General features: G+C 35.3%; 1 protein-coding gene across 2 annotated transcripts in view; it reads right to left on the bottom strand.

Annotated features, from left to right (window-relative positions):
* TTLL7 (tubulin tyrosine ligase like 7) overlaps positions 1–20691 on the bottom strand; it is a 122925-nt gene that overhangs the window by 58443 nt on the left and 43791 nt on the right. For both annotated transcript variants that reach the window (XM_032296450.1, XM_032296451.1), the window contains exons 3-9: positions 20424–20555; positions 18757–18878; positions 17852–17919; positions 16362–16520; positions 12096–12312; positions 7553–7717; positions 3352–3510 (exon numbers count right to left, since the gene is read on the bottom strand). In XM_032296450.1, coding sequence (XP_032152341.1) covers positions 3352–3510; positions 7553–7717; positions 12096–12312; positions 16362–16520; positions 17852–17919; positions 18757–18878; positions 20424–20555 — 1022 coding nt within the window. The remainder of the gene's footprint in view (positions 1–3351; positions 3511–7552; positions 7718–12095; positions 12313–16361; positions 16521–17851; positions 17920–18756; positions 18879–20423; positions 20556–20691) is intronic.

Genomic DNA, 20691 nt, shown 5'->3' with positions numbered 1-20691 from the left:
CTATATGTGACATGGTTATAAAATAAACCAGACATTGAAGAACTGATGAGTAAGTGGTACACTGAAATGTTATCTCTCTTTGTAGAATTCCTCAGAGTTTCCATTCCAAATTTCTTGTGCCAGGCATATCCCTCCTCCAGGATGGTACTGAGGTCTTGGTATAAAGCCATCTCAGATCTGTCTCTCTCTCCTTACCTATTTCAAATTCTTCCCTGTACTATAATGTAAGAGAAACTGGTCTGTGAAAGGTATACCCACACAAGATAAACTATTAATAATATGTGGAAAGGCAGGAAAACTTTTTCAATTTAAGTTTTTATTCAGGGATGTTCTTGTTTTTTTTTTTTTAAGTTTCATGAGAAAGGTAAAGAAAAATATAAAAGAAGAACAACAAATGGCTGACAGAAGAAACTAAAAATTAGTGTTCCACATTCTCCTCTCTAATGTGATGATTTATTTGGTTCTCATTTCCTATCCCAATTCTAAAACAGACGAAACATAGTCGATGTTAATGTCTCAAAATTCAACAGCTTGTAAATGCATTAAAAAATGAAAATTATTATAAAATATATTAAATTAGTAAACACTATTATCAATTGTCCTAAAAATAGTTTTATCAAAACAATCACTTTGTCCACAAATTAAAGCACCCATACTTCTGTGCTCCTAAATTAGTGCTGATCCCTCTGCTCCAGAGCCTTTCCCCACCCCTGCTCTATCGCTCTCAGCCCCGAGCCATTATCCCACCCTTCTGCAGCCCTACAAACTTTGTTCAGATGTGTCTTCTGCAAAGATTTTTTTTTTAACTCTCCAATACACACAGGTACACAAAGAGATTAATCATGCTATTGTTTGTGCCATTTCCCTTTTACCTACTACTTCTTATAACTATTATCATAAAATGCACATCTGAAGAACAGCTACACCAGGGCAAGTATTCTGTCTTCTATCCCCACCACCTTACACAATGACTTAGTAGGTTCTTGTTTAATTTAAGGGTACTTAAACTATTGGTGGTATATTCATACTCCTTGCAATTTCAGTGTTTTTCCTAAAATATGTTTTCTCCGTATGAAAATTTGTGCCATTCTGCCACTAGCAATCAGTCCCTGAAATTATTCTGGTGAACTAAAATCACATACTCAGAAGCACCTTCTACGTTATTCCACTTGATGGCGCCAAAAGGTTTTTAACAATGTCTGTTAGACTCACTAAAATTTCAGCAGGGAGTAAAATACAAGACAAGATTGAAGTAAGACTCAGTAAGACTCTTTCAACTGTTTTAATATAACAAATGTTCATTATCCACAGCTCTTGGTTATTGTGTAGTGTTTTAATGGTTCTGATTGATCTAGAAACAATGAAAGAAAGAATGAAGAAACATTCACGCAAACAAGGGTTATTTTGAATATTTTAAAACAAGATCCAGAATTCAATCATTCAGTCCATTCTAATTTAGCAAGCTAATAGAAAGTTCCAAGAAGCAAATGTGTTTTGTTTTGTTTTGTTTTGTTTAAAAAAAAAAAAGGTAACCACTGGTGTCTACAGCCCTACCCCACTGAATGCTCCTGATCTTGTGAAGCTAAGCAGGGTCAGGCCTGACTGGGACTTGGATGAGAGACCACCTGGAAAAACCGGGTGCTGTAGGATTTTAGGGCTGGGCGCCGTGGCTCATGCCTATAATCCCAGCAGTTTGGGAGGCCAAGGCAGGCAGATCACCTGAAGTCAGGAGTTCTAAACCAGCCTGGCCAATATGGTGAAACCCCATCTCTATTAAAAATAGAAAAATTAGCCAGGCGTGGTGGTGCGCAGCTGTAATTCCAGCTACTCAGGGGGCTGAGGCAAGAGAAACTTTGAACCCAGGAGGCGGAGGTTGCAGTGAGCCAAGATTGCACCACTGCACTCCAGCCTGGGTGACAGAGTGAGACTCCGTCTCAAAAAAAAAAAAAAGGTAACTAAGATATCTATAAAGTCATTATTTCCTGCTATCCTCCTTTATGCATATGCCTTCACTTTTTCCCTACTGCATCAATGACAAAAGACAAGTAACAGGGGCAGAAGAAAATATAGCTAAGGACAGGAAAGGACTGCTGCAGAAAAAGTAAGAAACCTAAAGAATAAAATTTCAGGCCTTAGCAAGATGACAGGTCCATAGTGCATAGTCAAATGCTTTTATATCCAAGGAAAGGAGGAAGCAAACCAGACCCAGGCTGGAGCAAAATCTGAATATCCAACAGAGAGAACTTTATTTCCTTGGAGACACAATACATGTTATTGCTTAAAGTAGATGTGACCACACACAGGTGCGCACACACACACACACAAACACACACACAATCTTTGGCCCTCATATTAGAAAAGTGTCATTTCGTTGAAATGTATTTTTAGTATCTTCATCTCATTTATCACTCATTCAATCTGCTTATGCAAACCCTGATATTACACATGAAACTTCTAAATCACTAACAAAAAGAGAGAAAAGTGATTTAAAATGAAAGATAGTGATTGATTACATCCTCTATAGCAACATGTTCCTGATGGATTTTCCAAAACATGGTATTTCAGCGGCTACAAGAAGGTGCATAACCCCAGATCAAGGAGCTTAAAGGGAACTACTGGATGAAGTCTTCTGGATCAAGTGACTTCTAAGGTTTCTTCTGGATAATGTAAATAGAAATATAACTAGCAGGAAAATATATTAAAATTGTCAACAGAGATAATTTTTACTTTCTCCTTTTTACTATTCCATGTGTTATATGACCTTTTATCATCAAAGAAAAATAGTAACTCTCACCCTACCAAGGACTGGCAGCAAACCTGAAGACATACAGTTGACAGTCTCTCTGAGGGGAGCCCCAAGTACATACCATGGCCTTAAAGGAGAAATTTACCACCCGGGGTATTGGATACTGAACACTGATTAATGAAGCAACTGGAGTCTCTTGGAGAGTTTGAAGGAGAGATACACTGAAGGCAAGATCCTGAAGCCTGGGCACCCACAGAGAGGAGAGACACTACCCAGAACTCATGACCTGGTACAAGCCAGGAGTCTGAGAAATAGTACAGCAAGTAAGCAACAAATCAGTAAAAGCACCTCCACATTTGAATCCCAAATATCTGTCCTAGAAATTCACTTGATACTAATTTAAGAAAATTAGTAATATCAAACACTTTGATTCATTCTTGGAACTGTTCTATTCCCTGAATTTTTATCCTCTTTTTTCCAGTTATTCCATTCAGGCTTCATGCTGGTCAGTTGATGGGACAATTGTGTTAAGTACACATCTTTAAAACATTTATTTCAATACATAAGGACAATAACTTCTCTTTTTTTCTTAAAGAATGCCTTACCTCCAGAAGCCATGGCTTTAGTTTTCTATCCAACAAAATATCAAATCCCAGGACTTCAAAGCAGACACTTTCACTTCCTGGAGGTTGACCAGGTCTGCACATTCGATATGCATGCAGGACATGAGGTTCTGCTACAATCAGGGTCTTTACCACCAATTCCTATAAGATTGTGATAAAAGAGGTGAAAATGCCTTTGTGTCTCATTTCACATGTGTGAATATAACCAGGGCCTACAAACTGGCAGCCTGGCCAAGTTTACAAAGCTCTGTGGCATCTAGCCCCTGCTACTGCTCTGACTTCATTCTTCACTCTTACCCTCATGCTTGCTTTGGAATCCTCAAGTAAGACACTTTTTCCTACCTTACATCCTTTGCATTCACGGTTCCCTCTTGTGGAACACTCTTTCCCCTGTATTCCCAAGTCTGGCTCTTAGACATTCAGAGAGGCCTTCCCAAACCCCAAGTTAAAAGCAGCCACCCTTCATTCCTTAGCATCACTACACACAACATATAACCAGTTGATATTTTCTTTCTACATTAGAGAAGTCTCCTTGTCTGACACCATTCCCAGTGCCTACAATAGTAGCTAGCATTTAGTAGGTATCTAAAAACATTTGCAAACAAGTAAAATAAAGGTGGTAAATGCGGTTTCTATAAGTCAAAACAAGTAAGGGAGGAGCATACGTTAGCCCCATCCAGAAGAGATGAGGGTGATAGGGAGGAAACATTCCAAGGAGAGTAAATTATTTCACAAACACCAGTATAGAAACTCCCCTTAGATAAAGGCTGAAAGGGCTGGGAAGACAAAATCTATGAGAGCTGAGTTTCTTTATTCAGTGATGATATTGTAGTGTTTAAGTTTTACCTGAGAAGAGTGTTGCCAATTAAAAGATTGGCTCTCAATATTTTCTGAGAAAAAATACATAATACTACTGGGGTGAGTTATTAATCCTAATTTTTTTAAAGTTATTTTACTGAAGTTTCAGAACAAGCTATAAAAGAAAAGCTGTCTCATCCATTTTTGCTCAGAAGATATTGTCATTTTAACTCCCTCTCTACAGGTATAGGCAATAGAAAAAGACAGTTAAGAGCCTGGCTCTAACGTAAGATTTCCTGTGTTTATTCCTGGCTTTGTAACTTGTTAGCTGTGCAACCTCAGTCATGTTGCTTAAACATTGTGAGTCTCATTTTTTCCTCAGTTTAAATATAAACTGCAAAAAGTTAACGTAAGAACAAAATGAGATTCCATGTAAAACTCTTAGCATAGTGCCCAGAGTCCTATTATAGTTACTGTTATTCTATTATTCCTCTAGAATTCCACTCATATGTCAGGTTAGTCTCAAATATTCTACTACCTGTTGGAACAATATTTGTTAAATGAGTGATAAAAGGGAAGACAGATGCTAACCTCACTGTTACCAGAATCACAACCCAGTTCATATTTGGGAATAAGTATCAGAAGTGCCATGAGAGGCTGTTTTCAAAAAATTTTGTTCAAGGTAACAAATTCTTGACGGCACCATAGCATATAAAATAAAAGACAAAAAGCCACTTTATGTAAATCTTTGCCAATATTACTGAAACCACTTGAGAGGAGGAAAAAGTTAAAACTTTGATAAGCATCTGTGTGAAACAGTACAGGCTGAGGGAGGGGGTGGAGACTGATTATTAATCAGACCCTGAATTACAAATCTGTTTTTGCTACATAGAAAATAACGTGCTTTTAGATTATAAAGGCAAGATTTCCAGTAGATGTGACAATAAGGAATGATATAAACAAATACAAATAAAATTCCACTACAGTTTTTGAGAATTTTCAACATAATATCACTGCTTTGAAATGTGATTTGTAGATTTACACCTTAGGTATACAAAAAGCAGTAAGGATAGTTTTTTTAACGATTATACTCATTTTTAAACTCCATGGCTTGATTTTCTACTGATTTGTTATTGACCAGAACAAAAGTACATGGTTCTGTTCTTCACAAAGGGTACTAATGAATTCTGCTTTTTACATATTGGTAGTTACTTTTTGAGAAATTGCCCCCCAAAATGAGGTCATTAAAAATAAGTTATAAGTTAAATTCAGGGAATTTCTAAACTAAGACATCAAAATAAAAATTTACTGCATAATTGCCTTCGTCACCTCCTCCTGCCATTCTCTTTTTATACTATCCCACTGATTCATCTTAAAGAGGTAGCTATATAAAGTATACCAATTCTTAATAAAGACAGCCAATTTTCAAATAATTACATAAATGGAGACAGTTGTTTGACAAAATAATTATAATAAAAGTACTTGAAATGCTAGGTTTATTAACTGATTATTTATAGATGATTAATATACATTCTAACATAGCCAAGAATGAGGCAAAATTTGCCCACTTATAGACAAGACCATGAACTGTGTCAGAGCTTAATAGGCCCACATTGGCTATGTTTGGGTCATATCTAAAAACTATACTTAAGGTCCTAACAGAAAGTTAATTTCCATATCCTCTCAGTAGTATTAGTCTTGCTTGTATACATTCTCTTAATTCAATTGTGTGGGGAAAACAGCACTTAAAACCAGTATATGTAAAGCTAATGACCCTCATTATTCTCTCTGGTTCACTCCATACCTGCCTCACCAAAGAAGCCCAACAGGTTCTACCTTTTCACAAAGATGTCCTCAAAAAGCCAAATCCATATGACAGTTAAAAATGTGTACAGAAAAAGAAAAGAATGCCAGAGAATATATAAAACTTTCTTGGTCCCACTGAGCAATAGGCCAATTCATTGAATTATCATCAGACAGAAGATTGTATGATCTTCCATCAATGAACTATGGTCCAAAATTACTGAATTTCACCATTTTGATGCTTCTGATCCACTATGATGGTAAACTGTCATTAGAATAGCTTTTGGAATTTCCACAAAATTGGCCTTGAGAAAATAATTACATCAATAAACAAATGCAGCATTATTGTGATCCAATTTCTCATTTACATGCATTTCATCTCTCAGGAAGCTATAATCAAAAGTTAACAAATTGTTGGTTATCTGACCAAATTCAGATGACAAACACTTTTGTTTGAGTCCCAACATTTTTTAAATTCTTGAGTCCACTGCCAACATTTAAAATCATTTATGTCATTTATATCATTTACACATAATTTACCAACAAGTTAGAAGAATGTGCCCCACCGGGCCTAAAATATCATTGGCACCAACAGGCTGGTGCTGAGTGGTGGCTACCTCCTTCAGACCTCTCCTGATTTTCAAATTATCACAGTTCCAGAACAACCTAGTTTCTTCTCTCCAGACCACTTCACTCCTTCTTACTTGCCTGACACCTAAGGACCTTTGGATATACGGCCTGTGATATAGCAAGTAAGGTAAAAATGTCAACAAACAAAATAATCAACAAAAGGATAAACAGAGTCATGTGCCACAAAAGAGCATTTTGGTTAACAGTGAATAGCATATTCAACAGTGGTCATATAAGATTATAATACTGTACTTTTACTGTACCTGATCTGTGTTTAGATATACAGTCTTTACCATTGTCTTACAATCACCTACACTATTCAGTACAGCAATAATTTTTGTTTTTGTTTTTTTTGAGGCCAAGTCTTGCTCTGTCACCCAGGCTGGAGTGCAGTAGTGCGATCTCAAGCAATTCTCCTGCCTCAGCCTCCCGAATAGCTGGGATTACAGGAGCACGCCACCACATTCTGCTAATTTTTTATATTTTTGGTAGAGATGTGGTTTCACCATGTTGGCCAGGCTGGCCTCAAATTCCTGACCTCAAATGATCCACTTGTCTCAGCCTCCCAAAGTGCTGGGATTACAGGAGTGAGCCACTGCGCCCAGCCTAGCACAGTAATGTTTTGTACGTTTTTAGACTAGGAGCCACAGGCTATACCACATACAGGCTATACCATAGTCTAGGTGTGTAGTGGGCTACTCCTATTTTAGATTTGTGTAAATACAATCTGTGATGTCTGCACAATGACAAAATCACCCAAGGATGCATTTCTCAGAATGCATCCCTGTTGTTAAGCAGTGTGTCTCTGTAGAATGATCTGATTTTTCTCTCTAGTCATCTCAATTAGAGAAAACCAAGTTCAATCAACGCTTAATGAACTTTCATGGCCTGATGGTGCTTCAGATTACTGCTGAGGAAAGACAGTTATAATTGTGGAATGGCATAATCTTACTGAAATATCACTCCAAAACTTAGCAACATCATGTTGATTTGCTTGCAGGAATTCTGTAAACCATTTGATGGAACGTTTGCTGCCTTTGTTCTCAGTCTCATCCCGTTCAAAATGCTCATTATGCTTGTTCACGGAGTAGTTTGTCAGATGCATGTATAACTGGGTCTGTAACAAGTAAGAACAAAAGTTGTTACCACCTATGGCATCCTAGAACTGTGAGGTTTCAGAGGAAAAAAACACACTCAAAGACTAAAGAAAGTCTTAAAGTTTAAACTATAGAGATAACAATTTCGTGATTATTTAGATAATATCCCAATTAAATGGAATGGCACATTTCTCTTAAAAGGATTTAGAATGTAACCATCTAGAGGATTACTTTACAATACTATTCAAAATATATTTACCATTAAAAAGTATCAAATTAACAAAACTATCGAGAGTAATTAAAATCTGAAGCTACATATTGCTAAGCAAGATAAATGATCTCAGTTTGTTCTTGTTAATTTGTCTGTTTTCAATGTTTTCAGCTCTCATAGTTTTCAGCCAAATCTGTTTTGGGAAAGGAATTTTCTGAGAGAACATTCTATGTCCTTTCAAAGAAAAATAAAAATAAAAATGCAAATAACATAAGTCAAGAGGCAGGAGCACCAAACACAACCTCGGCACACCCATACTGACTGGGAGGTCCCTTTAGCTCAGTAGCAGACAGAGTGCACTTGGAGTGAGCAGACAGAATGTACCACATAATACTGTGCAGGTGTCCAGTATGGTATTGTGCTCCATATTGGAGCTCTACATTTTCGTCTCTTTATAATCTTACATTTGTTGATACTATTTTCCTTAAGTAAACCTGAAAAAATATCCAAAGTTTAAAACTCCTCATAATTGTCAATTAATATGCATCTAAAGTCTTTTTATTAAGCTAGCAGAAGCATTCATAAAATCTATCTTTAATTCCTACCCTCGTCATGATCCTAAAGATTACTTTAGATAGCAATGTTGTATCACAATTAAAATATACTTCATTCACATAATTATTATTTTGAGTTGTTAATAGCCAACTATATTCATGTCATATTTGATTTTCACTGCAGTTCCTTAAGTTTATGGTATTGAAATCTTTGAAACAAGAAGGCAGAAATGATCATTTGAGGTACATGTTGTTTATTAATCCATGTGCCTACTACTAATTAAAAATTTATTTTTTTATTCATTAAACAATGTTTAAGGAACACCTACTATCTACAGCAATGTCTTCTGGGCACTGTGGATACAAAAACAACAAAATAAATAACAGTCTCTATCCTTACAAAACAGGAAAAGCTTTAAATTAAATGATACTTAAAAGAAACAGGATATGCTTGCCTAATTCTAAATGCTTAAAGAAATATAAAATTAATCAAGCTGTAGCATTTCCTAGTTTCCAAAACATAAATTTTCTTTAACTTTTAAAGAAGAAGTTTGGAAAATAATTTTGTAAGAAAGTCTTTATTTGGCAAGAATTTATTAAAATTAATAATACTAATAACACTAGCTAATCTAATGAAAAATTAAGTAAGGGAACTTTGCATTTTTCTTTAATAGTATATTTGTAAATGGATTGGAAATTCCACAACTTCACATTTACCTTGACAAAAATAGACATCTAAGCAGTTCACTGCCAGTTAGTCATTTGCAAGAAACAGAAGCAAAAGCAGCTATGAACCATATAGCAATCTGCAAGGAGTGAAAATAATATAACCATAGCCCATCCTGTTTTTCAGCATGTAGGCTTGATATAATAAATTGGTGTACACAAAATTTTTCAAGGAATGGCCAACCACTATACCAGTAGCAAAAAAATGAACGTTTATTATATTTCAATGTTTGAAATTCTGTCTTATAATCTCCTTATATGTAGTTTATGAACATTTAATTCTTATAGAAATAATACAGCTCAATATAAAATAAATGCTCACTATTTAAAAAATTTGAAATAAGAAAAAGGAAAAAAATCTGAGCAAACTGCCATCCAGAAATAACAAATGAGCACTTTGGTTTAATTTCTCTAGTCTTTTTTTCTAAACTTATTTTTTACATAACTGGTCTCACTTTACACACACTGTGACCATACTGTATCAATGTTATCTGTGTTATCTGAAATATATCTCAAATCTATGCTCTTATTCTTGGTCCAGACCCACTGCTACTATTTCAGTTCAAGTCCTTTTTCCTTCCATATGTGGTCAGACTAGAATACCACTTCACATATTATTCAAAATATATGTAACTTCTTGTCTCTCTTACTCTAATCATTCCCATCCATCTCCACCCCCCTCTCACATTCCAGACCAGGGGGCCATTCCTTCTTTCATTTGTGTAAAACCTTTCAATCCTTCCAGCCTAAGTTAAATTCTAAAATCCTAGAAAAGGACTACAAAGCCTTACCTTAGAAGACCTAGCTTCTAGGACTCACCATCCTCATCCCTGAACAGGCAGGCCCTCCTTCTTAGTCTATACTTCAGCCATACTGATTTTGTTTGCTTTCTCCACACATGCTATACTCTGTCTTACCTCTGAGCCACTCTTTTGCCTGGTGCTCCATCCAACACCACCCTATGCCTGAACATGGATAACTCTTCATTATTCAGATTTCAATTTATAAAACATTCCCTCTCTAAAATTTATCTCCAACAGCTATGTGCCCCTGCTACACACTGCCATTATGCTCTCAGTTTCTTAGGCCATCACACTTACCACCAGATATTATAATTGCTTATTTTATTTTCTGCCTCCCCATTAGACTGTTGCTTCTGTGAGGTCAAGCACTGTATCTGTCTGGTCATTGTTTTTCCAAAACCAGCACAATGCCCAGAATGTAGTAGAGTTCAAGCATTACTTGGTGATTGGCTATATCCAAACCTTATAACCTTTAATAATATTACTTTCTTTTTTTTTACTTTATTATTATTATTATCATTATACTTTAAGTTCTGGGGTACATGTGCAGAACATGCAGGTTTGTTACATAGGTAATGTTTCTTTCTTTTAACTTCTTTTCCTATGAAAATTTGACAGTTTCCTTATTCTTCCTTGGCCAGGTTTACAACATTTTTCAATTTATTGAACATAGTGTAAGGCTGGTTGCCTCGCTGGGAGTTTGGACATGCCCACCTCCCTCCCGCTTGAAAATTGCATTATCAGAATATGCCCATCACCTAACCCCACCCTTGGAAATCCCCTCTGCACTCAGCACATAACCCCACCCTTGGAAATCCCCTCTGCACTCGGCACCTAACCCCACCCTTGGAAATCCCCTCTGCACTCGGCACCTAACCCCACCCTTGGAAATCCCCTCTGCACTCTGCACTTAGCCCGCTCACCAGAAATCCCACCTACCTACCAATAGCAGCTCACCCCATCCACATCCTATTTCTCCAAATCCAATCAAACGCCTTCACTCCCTATAAAACCCCACTCCTGAGAGAAGTTGAGCATGACTTCCCTGGCCCCTCTCCCCTGGACCACAGAACCTTGCCCGGGAGCTGAATAAATTGGCATCTAATTTTCTTGTGCTGGCCTCAGTTTCCTCGTTTTTAACTCGGCAATAAACCTACAGAGAATAAACTTTACACATAGTACCATTTACAATCAGCCATTATTTAATGTTGAAAAATGACCACACTTCGATGGAGCTAGTTGTATACATAACATTAGGGGAGAACAATAACCAGGTCTTTGACAAATTGGGAAGCAACAATTAATTGTAATTTTATCTATAGTTAGTTACATCCAAAAATAAGTTTAGAGGTTAACTAAAGTTTAAGTATACATATAAATTATAATTTAACTTTCTTAAACTACAAATTACAGTTATGGTTTTCATGATAAATTGTAGCTATCACTTTCATAAATATGTTGTGGCTACACACAAAAAAACTTAATGGACAAATATCTACAAAGAGCTCCATTTAATAGGCTTTAAAATGTACACTGAAACTGCTAATTCACCTCAACTTCACATTTGGTCAATATAAATTGACAGCCTTACTTCTCTTTCATTGCAACATAAATTAATAACTGCTTTCTGATAACTTGCTTTTTACTTTCTCCCACATTCCGCCTGTTCACACCCTACATGTTATACAAAGCCTGCTCAAATGCCACCTCCTCCATGAGAAGCTGAACACAAACTGACCCAACACAGCTCCAAAACACTTTATCTGTACTTCTCCATTGCATATTAATATTATTTATAATATAGTCATTTCTATACAGGGCTACTCCACACAGATGTGTGCTTTGAAATCCAGCCTTGTGCTCACAGCATCCAGAGAGGGTACTTTTTTTCCAATTAGCCTCCAGTTAGCAGATACCTTTATTTTTTAATTTTCACAAAGCTGTCTGTAAGTTAAAAGCAATCTTATTTATGCACACAATTCAATACCACAAAAACCTGAGAGAAGGAAATTTCATTTATACAATCTGTACGCCTAATGGATGCTTTAAAAATTATATATTGAACAAATGAATGAAAACATAAGTTCTGTATGGCATCACTTACCAAATTGGACTCATTAGGTGGAATGTACTTCTCTGTACCCATTCGCACAAGTCCATCATGGTAGAGAAATATTTTTAGTGGATCACATGATGTAACCAGAATATAAATTCGTAAGTCAAACTTGTAACCTTCCATTAAGAAAGGCTTTTCAATGTACTCTTGAACAATCAAATGATCCTGAGATGGAAGTTTGTCACCGTTTCTTATCAAAGAAATCCTGTGTTTAAAGAAAAAAATTAAAAGAATGATCTCATATAGAGCAAGATGTTTAAAAAATTATAGATATGCTCAAGAGGAAAATAGTGGAGTAAAGGACTCCAAAATCTGTCCCTCCACAAAAGCAATGAAGAGCAAAAGAAATAATAATAATCAACTTTTCATAACCCCAGAAACTAAGCAAAGGCTTGCAGCAAACAGAATACTTAGCTAAGAAAAAAACAGCTGGATCTGTGTCAAAGAGCTTTGTAACATTTTAACTTAATCTAGTCCCATCATCCACTCCCAGCTCAGCAGCGGCCTTGAACAGCCTCATTTTTAATACCATTACAGATCCTGGAGTGGGTAGAATGGACTATTCTTATAGTTGGCTGCTTTGACCTGTCTGGTGGCTTCCTGGAGGACCTCAAAGGGCTTGCTTTTATCTTGCCTAATGTGGAACTTTACCAGTGCTGAGGTAGCTACTTTCAGAAACAATTGTTGGAAACATTTAAAGGCAAATGTATTAGTCACTATTGTCTAGGCTGTCTAGGGCAACAGTTGGGCAGACAATAGACTAACTAAAAAGACTGGGAGGAAGGGCTGAGGAATGAAAATCTTTGAACTCTGAAAAGCTCTGACATATTCCTGAGAATCTAGACAACCAGTTGCATGCCCAAGGTTAGAAGCATGCTCAAGAAAGACCTGAGAAGGCCCTAAGCTGTCCCCTCTGGCTAACCATCAGACTCTGCACAAGCAGGAAGTTAAGGCTAAGGTAGCGCTGTAAATTATTTGTTTGCCTGTTGAAGGCATGTCCCAGCAATCACACACTCAGCCATCTACAAAGATTTAGAGTTTTTTTGTTGTTTGTTTTGTTCTGTTTAAAGAAATATCTGTCCAATTGTTAGCTGACCACTGAACTAACAGAACAGGAGCTTCAGTGGCCATGCCCAGCAAAGAATACAGACTTTTAAAAAATCACTTTAGAAAGGTCACTAAACCAAGTAAACAACTACTACAATGAGATGCAACAAAAAATTGTGTAGAGGAGGAGAGTCTGATTTCTAGAATTGCTATAATACTCAAAATGTTGTTTTCAACAAAATATTATGAGGCATGCAAAGAAAATGAAAGTATGGCCCATATACAGGGAAACTATCAATTAACAGAAACTGTTGCTGAGAAAGCCCAGACATTGACTTTCCATAGCTCTTTCAACAAATTTTAAATAGTTGATTATCCTTAGTAAGCCCAACATCATTTCAGTACAAAGAACTGAAAGAAACTATGAGAACAGTGTCTCACTAAATAGGGAATATCAGTAGTGATACAAATTTAGGGAAAAATAAAGGAAGCAAACAAATTTGGAGTTGAGAAGTATAATAACTGAGCTAAAAAAAAGTCACCAAAGGAGATAAATAGTATACCTGACAAGGCATAAAAAGAATCAGAAAACTTGAGGATAAGCCAATTGACATCATCTAGTCTGAGGAACCGAAAGAAAAAAGAAGAAAAATGAACAGAGCCTACAAAAGCTGTGAAACACCATCAAGTACAGCAACACACATAATAGGAGTCTCAGAAAGAGAGAAGACCAGAGAAAAGAAAACCAAAAGAATATTTGAAGGAATACTGGCAGAAAACATTCCAATTTGGTAAAAACATTAATCAATACATCCAAGAAGCTCAATTACCTCCAAGTAGGATAAACTCAAAGAGATCAATATCAAGACACATTATAATCAAACTGTCAAAGAACACCAGAAAGGTTACTACCCAGGTAAATATAAAAGTCTCAGCCAGGTGCAGTGGCTCACACCTGTAATGCCAGCACTTTGGGAGGCCAGGGTGGGTGGAACACCAGAGGTCAGGAATTCGAGACCAGCCCGGACAACATAGCGAAACCCCGTCTCTACTAAAACTACAAAAATTAGCCAGGCATGGTGGCATATGCCTGTAATCCCAGCTATTAGAGAGGCTGAGGCAGGAGAACCACTTGAATCCGGAAGGCGGAGGCTGCAGTCAGCCAAGATGGCACCACTGCACTCCAGCCTGGGCAACAGAGTGAAACGCCATCTCAAAAAAAAAAGGCTCTTTTTGTGTAGTTTTGATTTTTAACTCCTCATTTTTCCTACTGATTTTAAAGCTAACTGCATAAAACAATAGTTTTAAATCTATGCTGATGGTCACAGAAGGTGTAGAGATATAATTTACGACAATAACAACATAAAGGGAGTAAATCTATGTAGAAACAGTTTTTATACACTATTGAAACTAAGTTGGTATTAATATAAACTGGATTGTTATAAATTAAGATAATAATGGTAATTCCAGTGCAGTCTTTTTTTTTTTAACTCAACAATATATAGTAAAAGAAATGACAAGGAAATTTAAATAGTACAGAAGAAAGTACCTATTTAATATAAAAGAGGACAGTATAGAGGAATTGAGGAACAAAAGCTACAAGACATACATAAATCAAGTGGCAAAATAGCCAAATATTTCCTTTTCAGTAATTACATTAAATGTAAACAGATTAACTCTTCAATAAAAGGTAGAGCTTGGCAGAATGAATTTTTTTAAAACGTGGTCCACCAATATTCTGTCCACAAGAGATACCCTTTAGAAGCAAAGACTCAAATAGATTGAAAGTGAAAGGATGAAAAAGATATTGCAATAAAACAGTAATCTGGAGTGGCAAAACTGTTACAAGAGACAAAGAATCACATTATGTAATAATAAAAAAAAGTCAATGCCTCAAGAATTTATAACAATTAGAAACATTTATGTGCCTAATAACAGAGCTCCAAAATACATTAAGCAAACAACTGTAGAATTGAAGGGAGAAACACTTCAATAATAACAGTTGGATTTTTCAATACTCTACTTTCAATAATGGACAAAATAACTAGACAGAAGATTAGCAAGGAAATGGATATAATTCAATAGATGAGAGAGGTGTTCTTTACCTAGGTCCTGCTCCATTACATGAGATAAACCCTGGGAACACATAATGCCCTTTCAGTTATCTGCTTTTCCAGCTACTTTTTTATATTGCCATGAAAATAAATTGAAAGATTATTTATTTATGTTTTAATATTAAGTATAATATATAAATATAGACATTTTGGTATTAAATTTTTCACATTAAAATTGAGAAAAATGTGAAAATCAATTATTCATCACCAAAAACATTCCTTTAATGCTAACATAGAGCCAACTCAACATTAAGCAATTGATACAAAATTCCCATTAATGCTATTCATTAGTTTAAAACTACCAAACCACATTTGTAAATAAAGTATGATTAGATTATGAAGTTATGATTAAAAGTTAAAAGAAAAATTTTTGAACAATAATTTACCTGGTAGCTATATTTCCAAGTATCTTTTCTCCTATAGCATTTTAAATTAAAAAATTAAAATGACTCAAGGGTATTTATTAAAAGCAGCCTTAGCCACATTTTCTTTGAAAAAGTACATTGCAGAAAACTAACATAAGTAAGCAAAAGGAAATAAGATTATTAGTTGCACATTCTATTCTCAGTTAACATGTCTAGCTCTTGGAACCTCAGTTTAAAATGTGTTCTACCTCATTTTTAATCCAATTACCATGGCTACATAAAGAAAAAACTTATTTATAAGGCAAAGAAGAGACATATTTTGCTTCAAGGTTTCTAGTTATGAAAAGAATAACTCCATTTTCATTTATTTCTCCAAGTTAGTTTTAGCTCTACTGTAGCAACTGATTTCACTCTCCAAGCCTATTAAAATTATGTGAGTTTTATGTTTTGGAAAAAAACAGAAAATACCTTTTTCCCCTTATATTTTGTTATCCCCTATTAAAGCCTCACAACCTGTTGATTTAATTTTTAAATTGAATTACTGAAGCCTGTGGGAGAGTTTAAAAGAAGAAAGATCAATAAATATTTGGTTCCAAAAATGCAATAGTTAAAAACCTCTTTCACTATTTTTTCATATTGGTACTCAACCATGAGTAATTATGCACATTTATTCTCCCCACCTCCAATTATTTTCTTTTTTTATATAATCCAAATAAAAGCAATCCTACCCATGACCCATTGCACCGTTAGCTGGTTTCACTATAAAAGTTTTCTGCTTCCGTTTTTTCTTCAATTCTTTCACATAATTTTGGAATTGAGTATATTCAGCAGGGAAGATCCATGTTCGAGGAACAAATGTATAATCCAGAGGCCGAGATTTGATCATTCTGTAAATGAGATATAAAAGGAAAAATAATTTCTATTCAAACTTGCATATATTTTCTTTCTCTGGGATACCGATATTTGCCACAAATGTTTAAATTTTCTCCACTCCTTCATTTACTTCCTCATTGATTCAGTCATTCAACAAGTGTCTATTGGGCACCTACTAAGTGTTAGACACTATTCTGGACCATGGATACATCAGTTTAAAAAAAAAAAAAAAAACCTTGCCCTAATATGTACTAATTTACATATTAGCACATCAAACATTTTTTTAGAGTACACACTATGTGCTAGGCATTGGGGATAGTAAGATAAATTAGTATTATCTCTGCCCTCAAGGATTGTATAGATAGGCTATTAACATTAAACAGTGTGATAGGTACACTAAAGGCGTGTAAAGCAAGGTAACATGTAGAAGGAGTCATTAACTCTGCCTCAGGGATGAGGGTAGGGAGTAGGTAATTGCTCAGGCCAGTGCCATTGACATTGCTTCTTTACAAATAATTTTGAGTCTCTAGGTCACACATAGGGAAGGTTTTTTGATTACCTTTTATACTACCATGTTTTAGAGTCAGGAAGTTTACTCAATCTCTGTGAATAGAGAGTCCTCTTTTAAAAAAAATTCTCTCCGTTTATCACTCAACTTTCTTAAACGAAAAAAAAGGCAAAAAACCATAGCCAACAGGAATATAAATTGTATAAAGTACTTATTAACAGCTTTCCCATGAAAGTAGATTGTTACTCTAAATATTGACTGCACATATAAATATCTGTGCATGTATATTCCTGGGTGAGCACATATACATGTGTCTTTGAATAAGTGTGTTCATACATGTACCTAGTACAATCCCTGGGGCATATTAAATGCTCAATAACCAATATGAACACACACACACACACACACACACACACACACACACACGTGGCATATAATGCAACAAATTAGTTCTTGCAAAATTTAACTGAAAATAAACAAGTATCTCTTAAATGACAGATACAGATAACCTCTTATATTTAAATGAAAAACTCTTACTAAAAAGGCAGCAAGTTGCAGTAAAGAGGCCTGAGATTCTGGAGGCTGATTCTGATCCACCTCTGCTATTAACAGTTTGCTTGAATTTGTGCAAGATATTCATTTCTCTGACCCTCATTTACCTCCTCTGCAAAGTGGAAGACTAGAACCAGAGACCTTCTAAGACTTTTATAGCTCTAAAATTCTATCACTCTCATCTAAATATCATTTCAAATCATGTAACCTTGTGAAAGATAGCACTACAGTATTTACAATATAAATTTTGAACAGGTCTTCTCCATTACAAGAAAAAAAGATTACTTGGTCATATTTCTTGCTAAGAAATCCTTCCTACAGATCTCCCCCATTCCTGGAAAATGGTTGATCCTCTGGAAAATAAAAAGGTAAATATTAATATTCTTAGTGAATTAATGATATTCATGTATATGATAATACAATTATATCCATCCTTTGAGTTTTATATTTTAATAAACTTCCAATTATTAATCTAAAAGATTTAGCATTAAATGACCTACAGTGAATTTGTAGAATTAAGTATGGTAATAAGAAAATAAAACTGCAAAATTTTAAAGTAATCTCAAAAGAGTATTTACATAGAGAGTAAAGTTATAATTTTCTAATTTGAACAGTGGTAATTCAATATCGCAATTACTTTGTTATTCTAGATTCCCTGTATTCACAGAAATACGCACTGGTAAAAATGACTTATTTGTTCACTACTATCAATTTTATATTACCTTCTAAACTAATAAATGAAGGTCTATACAAACTGTCAATTCTCTAAAATTCCTCGTATTTGGCTTTTTAGTTTGATGTCTATTTTCTTCTGACTATAAGTTTGTACTATGTTCTAAAAATAAATGAAACCAGATTACACATAGCTGACATCACAAGGTATTTCTGCATCCTGGTCTCCCTATGCAATCTATTCTACATCTTTAAGTGCAATGTAAAGCACCATCTTAGGAAGAGGTTTCCTCTATTGATTCTTCCCTAAAGATAGAAAGAGGTTAACAGTTAAGTTTGAAAAAGATTCAGGCTTAATGCAGATACTCAATACAACTGGATAGCAACTAAACAGGCTATTCAGGTGAGTTAGAACTGGAATTTAATATAGCAACAGATTAAGAATCTATCTAAAAAAATTATACTGGAATCTATAACACTTTCCTCATATGAATAATTGGTCATGATTAGTTTCCTACCTGATAATTTTGCAGCTCTGAAATTTTCTCCTGCTGAACAGCAGAATCACACCATATAAGATTACTTGTTTCATCCTCATCTGGAGTTTTCATAAATCCCATTTCATCTATTACTAAACGAACTGCAAGTAAACCATTAAGTTAAAGCAAAATTAAAATACTTCTGAAATATATTCAATGCAGAAACATTTTTCTAGATAAATTTTAGTTCACAGTATTTCATTTGGAAAATATCTATTAGTTACAGCATAACCTTATTTTTAGTTACAACAGTTTTATCTAGGGCCAAATTATACTCAGTAGTAACTGAGAACTGTTTTTCTGTTGCACCCAAAATCCTTCCTTTCAATCTTCTCAGATTTAACAGGTACACAAAACTGCCAAAGGGTTTAGTGATTATTTATGGTACAAGGAAAACATACACAGCTGAGACAATACCGCTACTCAGGAAAATGTACTTTTTGTAGCTTTTTGTGACCTTGGGCTAGGTACAAAAAAAAAAGGTAAAAATATCCCGATCATCAGACCTATCCCATACTTTCCACCTCCCTAGTTCAAATTATTTTTAGTACTTAAAATCAACTCACCTGTGTTTACTTAGAACGTGAAATAATAAAGCAAAATTCACAGGAGAGATTTGGATTTGGTACTTCACTGCTCCCAATCCTCTAATCCTACTGGAAATGTTTATGCTCAGAAGAAGGCTTCCTTTTTAGTACAAACTATTCATGTGTTTCTCTCTGATCTAGAACTTACAATTAATATATTGGCATTTTTCTTCCATTCAATTTCAAGTGTGAAATAAAGATAAGCAGAACACTTAGGATAATTTTTGGCTTCCAACAGAATCCTAAGGCTTAACAGAGTGGTGCAGTCCCAGGTAACAGTGTACAATCACAAGAGTTGGGGAAAGGGACATTCTGTCTCATCTGTCACAGACCACCATGCAGCTTTGGCATCCTGAGGAGTCAGCAGCTGCTGTGCCACCTAGAGCTCATGTAGAGAGCAAGAGCAATGGCAACACAGACTAGAAGACTTCCTTAACTGGCTCACAAACAGAAAACAATGACAAATTCAGAAGAGCATGTCAGGAGCACATCTGTTACTGAGTATATGAAAGACACTGCCTGCAGCATCTCAAAGATACCTGGGAAGACCTTGGTGAGATAAATGGAACTCCTGGCAGTTACGTTTGGAAGTAATGCAATGCATTACTTAAATTTGGGTATTTATGTATATACAAACCCATGAGGCTGGGAACATTCAGGTTATATTTGAATATTGGAAAAGATCCATTTTTTCCTTACATTCATAAATTCAAATTTGTCAGGTCAGTCATATATAAACCTATTTTATTATGAAATTCAAACCTTGGAGAGCTGACAAAATTAAACTTCAAAGAAAAATAGAATGCCAAGTCCCTTTTTTCAGCTAAGCTGTTTAATCATATTTATGTTTAAACTGAAATTTTAGAAATCAGTTGAAATATTTGTAAGGATATTATCCTCTACCGCATGAATCCTTCTAACATATTGCAAATTTTATAGAAGGCGTTTAAAAATCCATTACATAAAAGATAGTTATCTCTCTGGATTTCTACATTGCTTTTAACAATCAGTTTTTCCAGCAATTATGAGAATCCCACGATTGATTCTAAGGAAACCTACCAATTTCAAACTTTGTCCCAGCAACATTTGCTGTAATAGTTCCCTTCTTTTTCTTCTTTCTGACTTTCCTTTTCATTGTGCTTTGATAAGGTAATTCTGTATTCAAATCCAGGGGAGAGGATCCCTGAATAACTTTTTAAAAAAATGTAAAATAATCAGATGGCACTTAAATAACAAAAATATGTACCAGAGAACACAAATACCATGCTCCCCACCCCCTGACACACACACACACACACACACACACACACACACACACACACACACA

This window comes from Sapajus apella, unplaced genomic scaffold, assembly GCF_009761245.1.
Source record: "Sapajus apella isolate SASKATOON/1434 unplaced genomic scaffold, GSC_monkey_1.0 scaffold36, whole genome shotgun sequence".
NCBI lineage: Eukaryota > Metazoa > Chordata > Mammalia > Primates > Cebidae > Sapajus > Sapajus apella.
The sequence above is the reverse complement of the archived record's forward strand: the minus strand, read 5'-3'. Positions and strand labels throughout refer to the sequence as shown.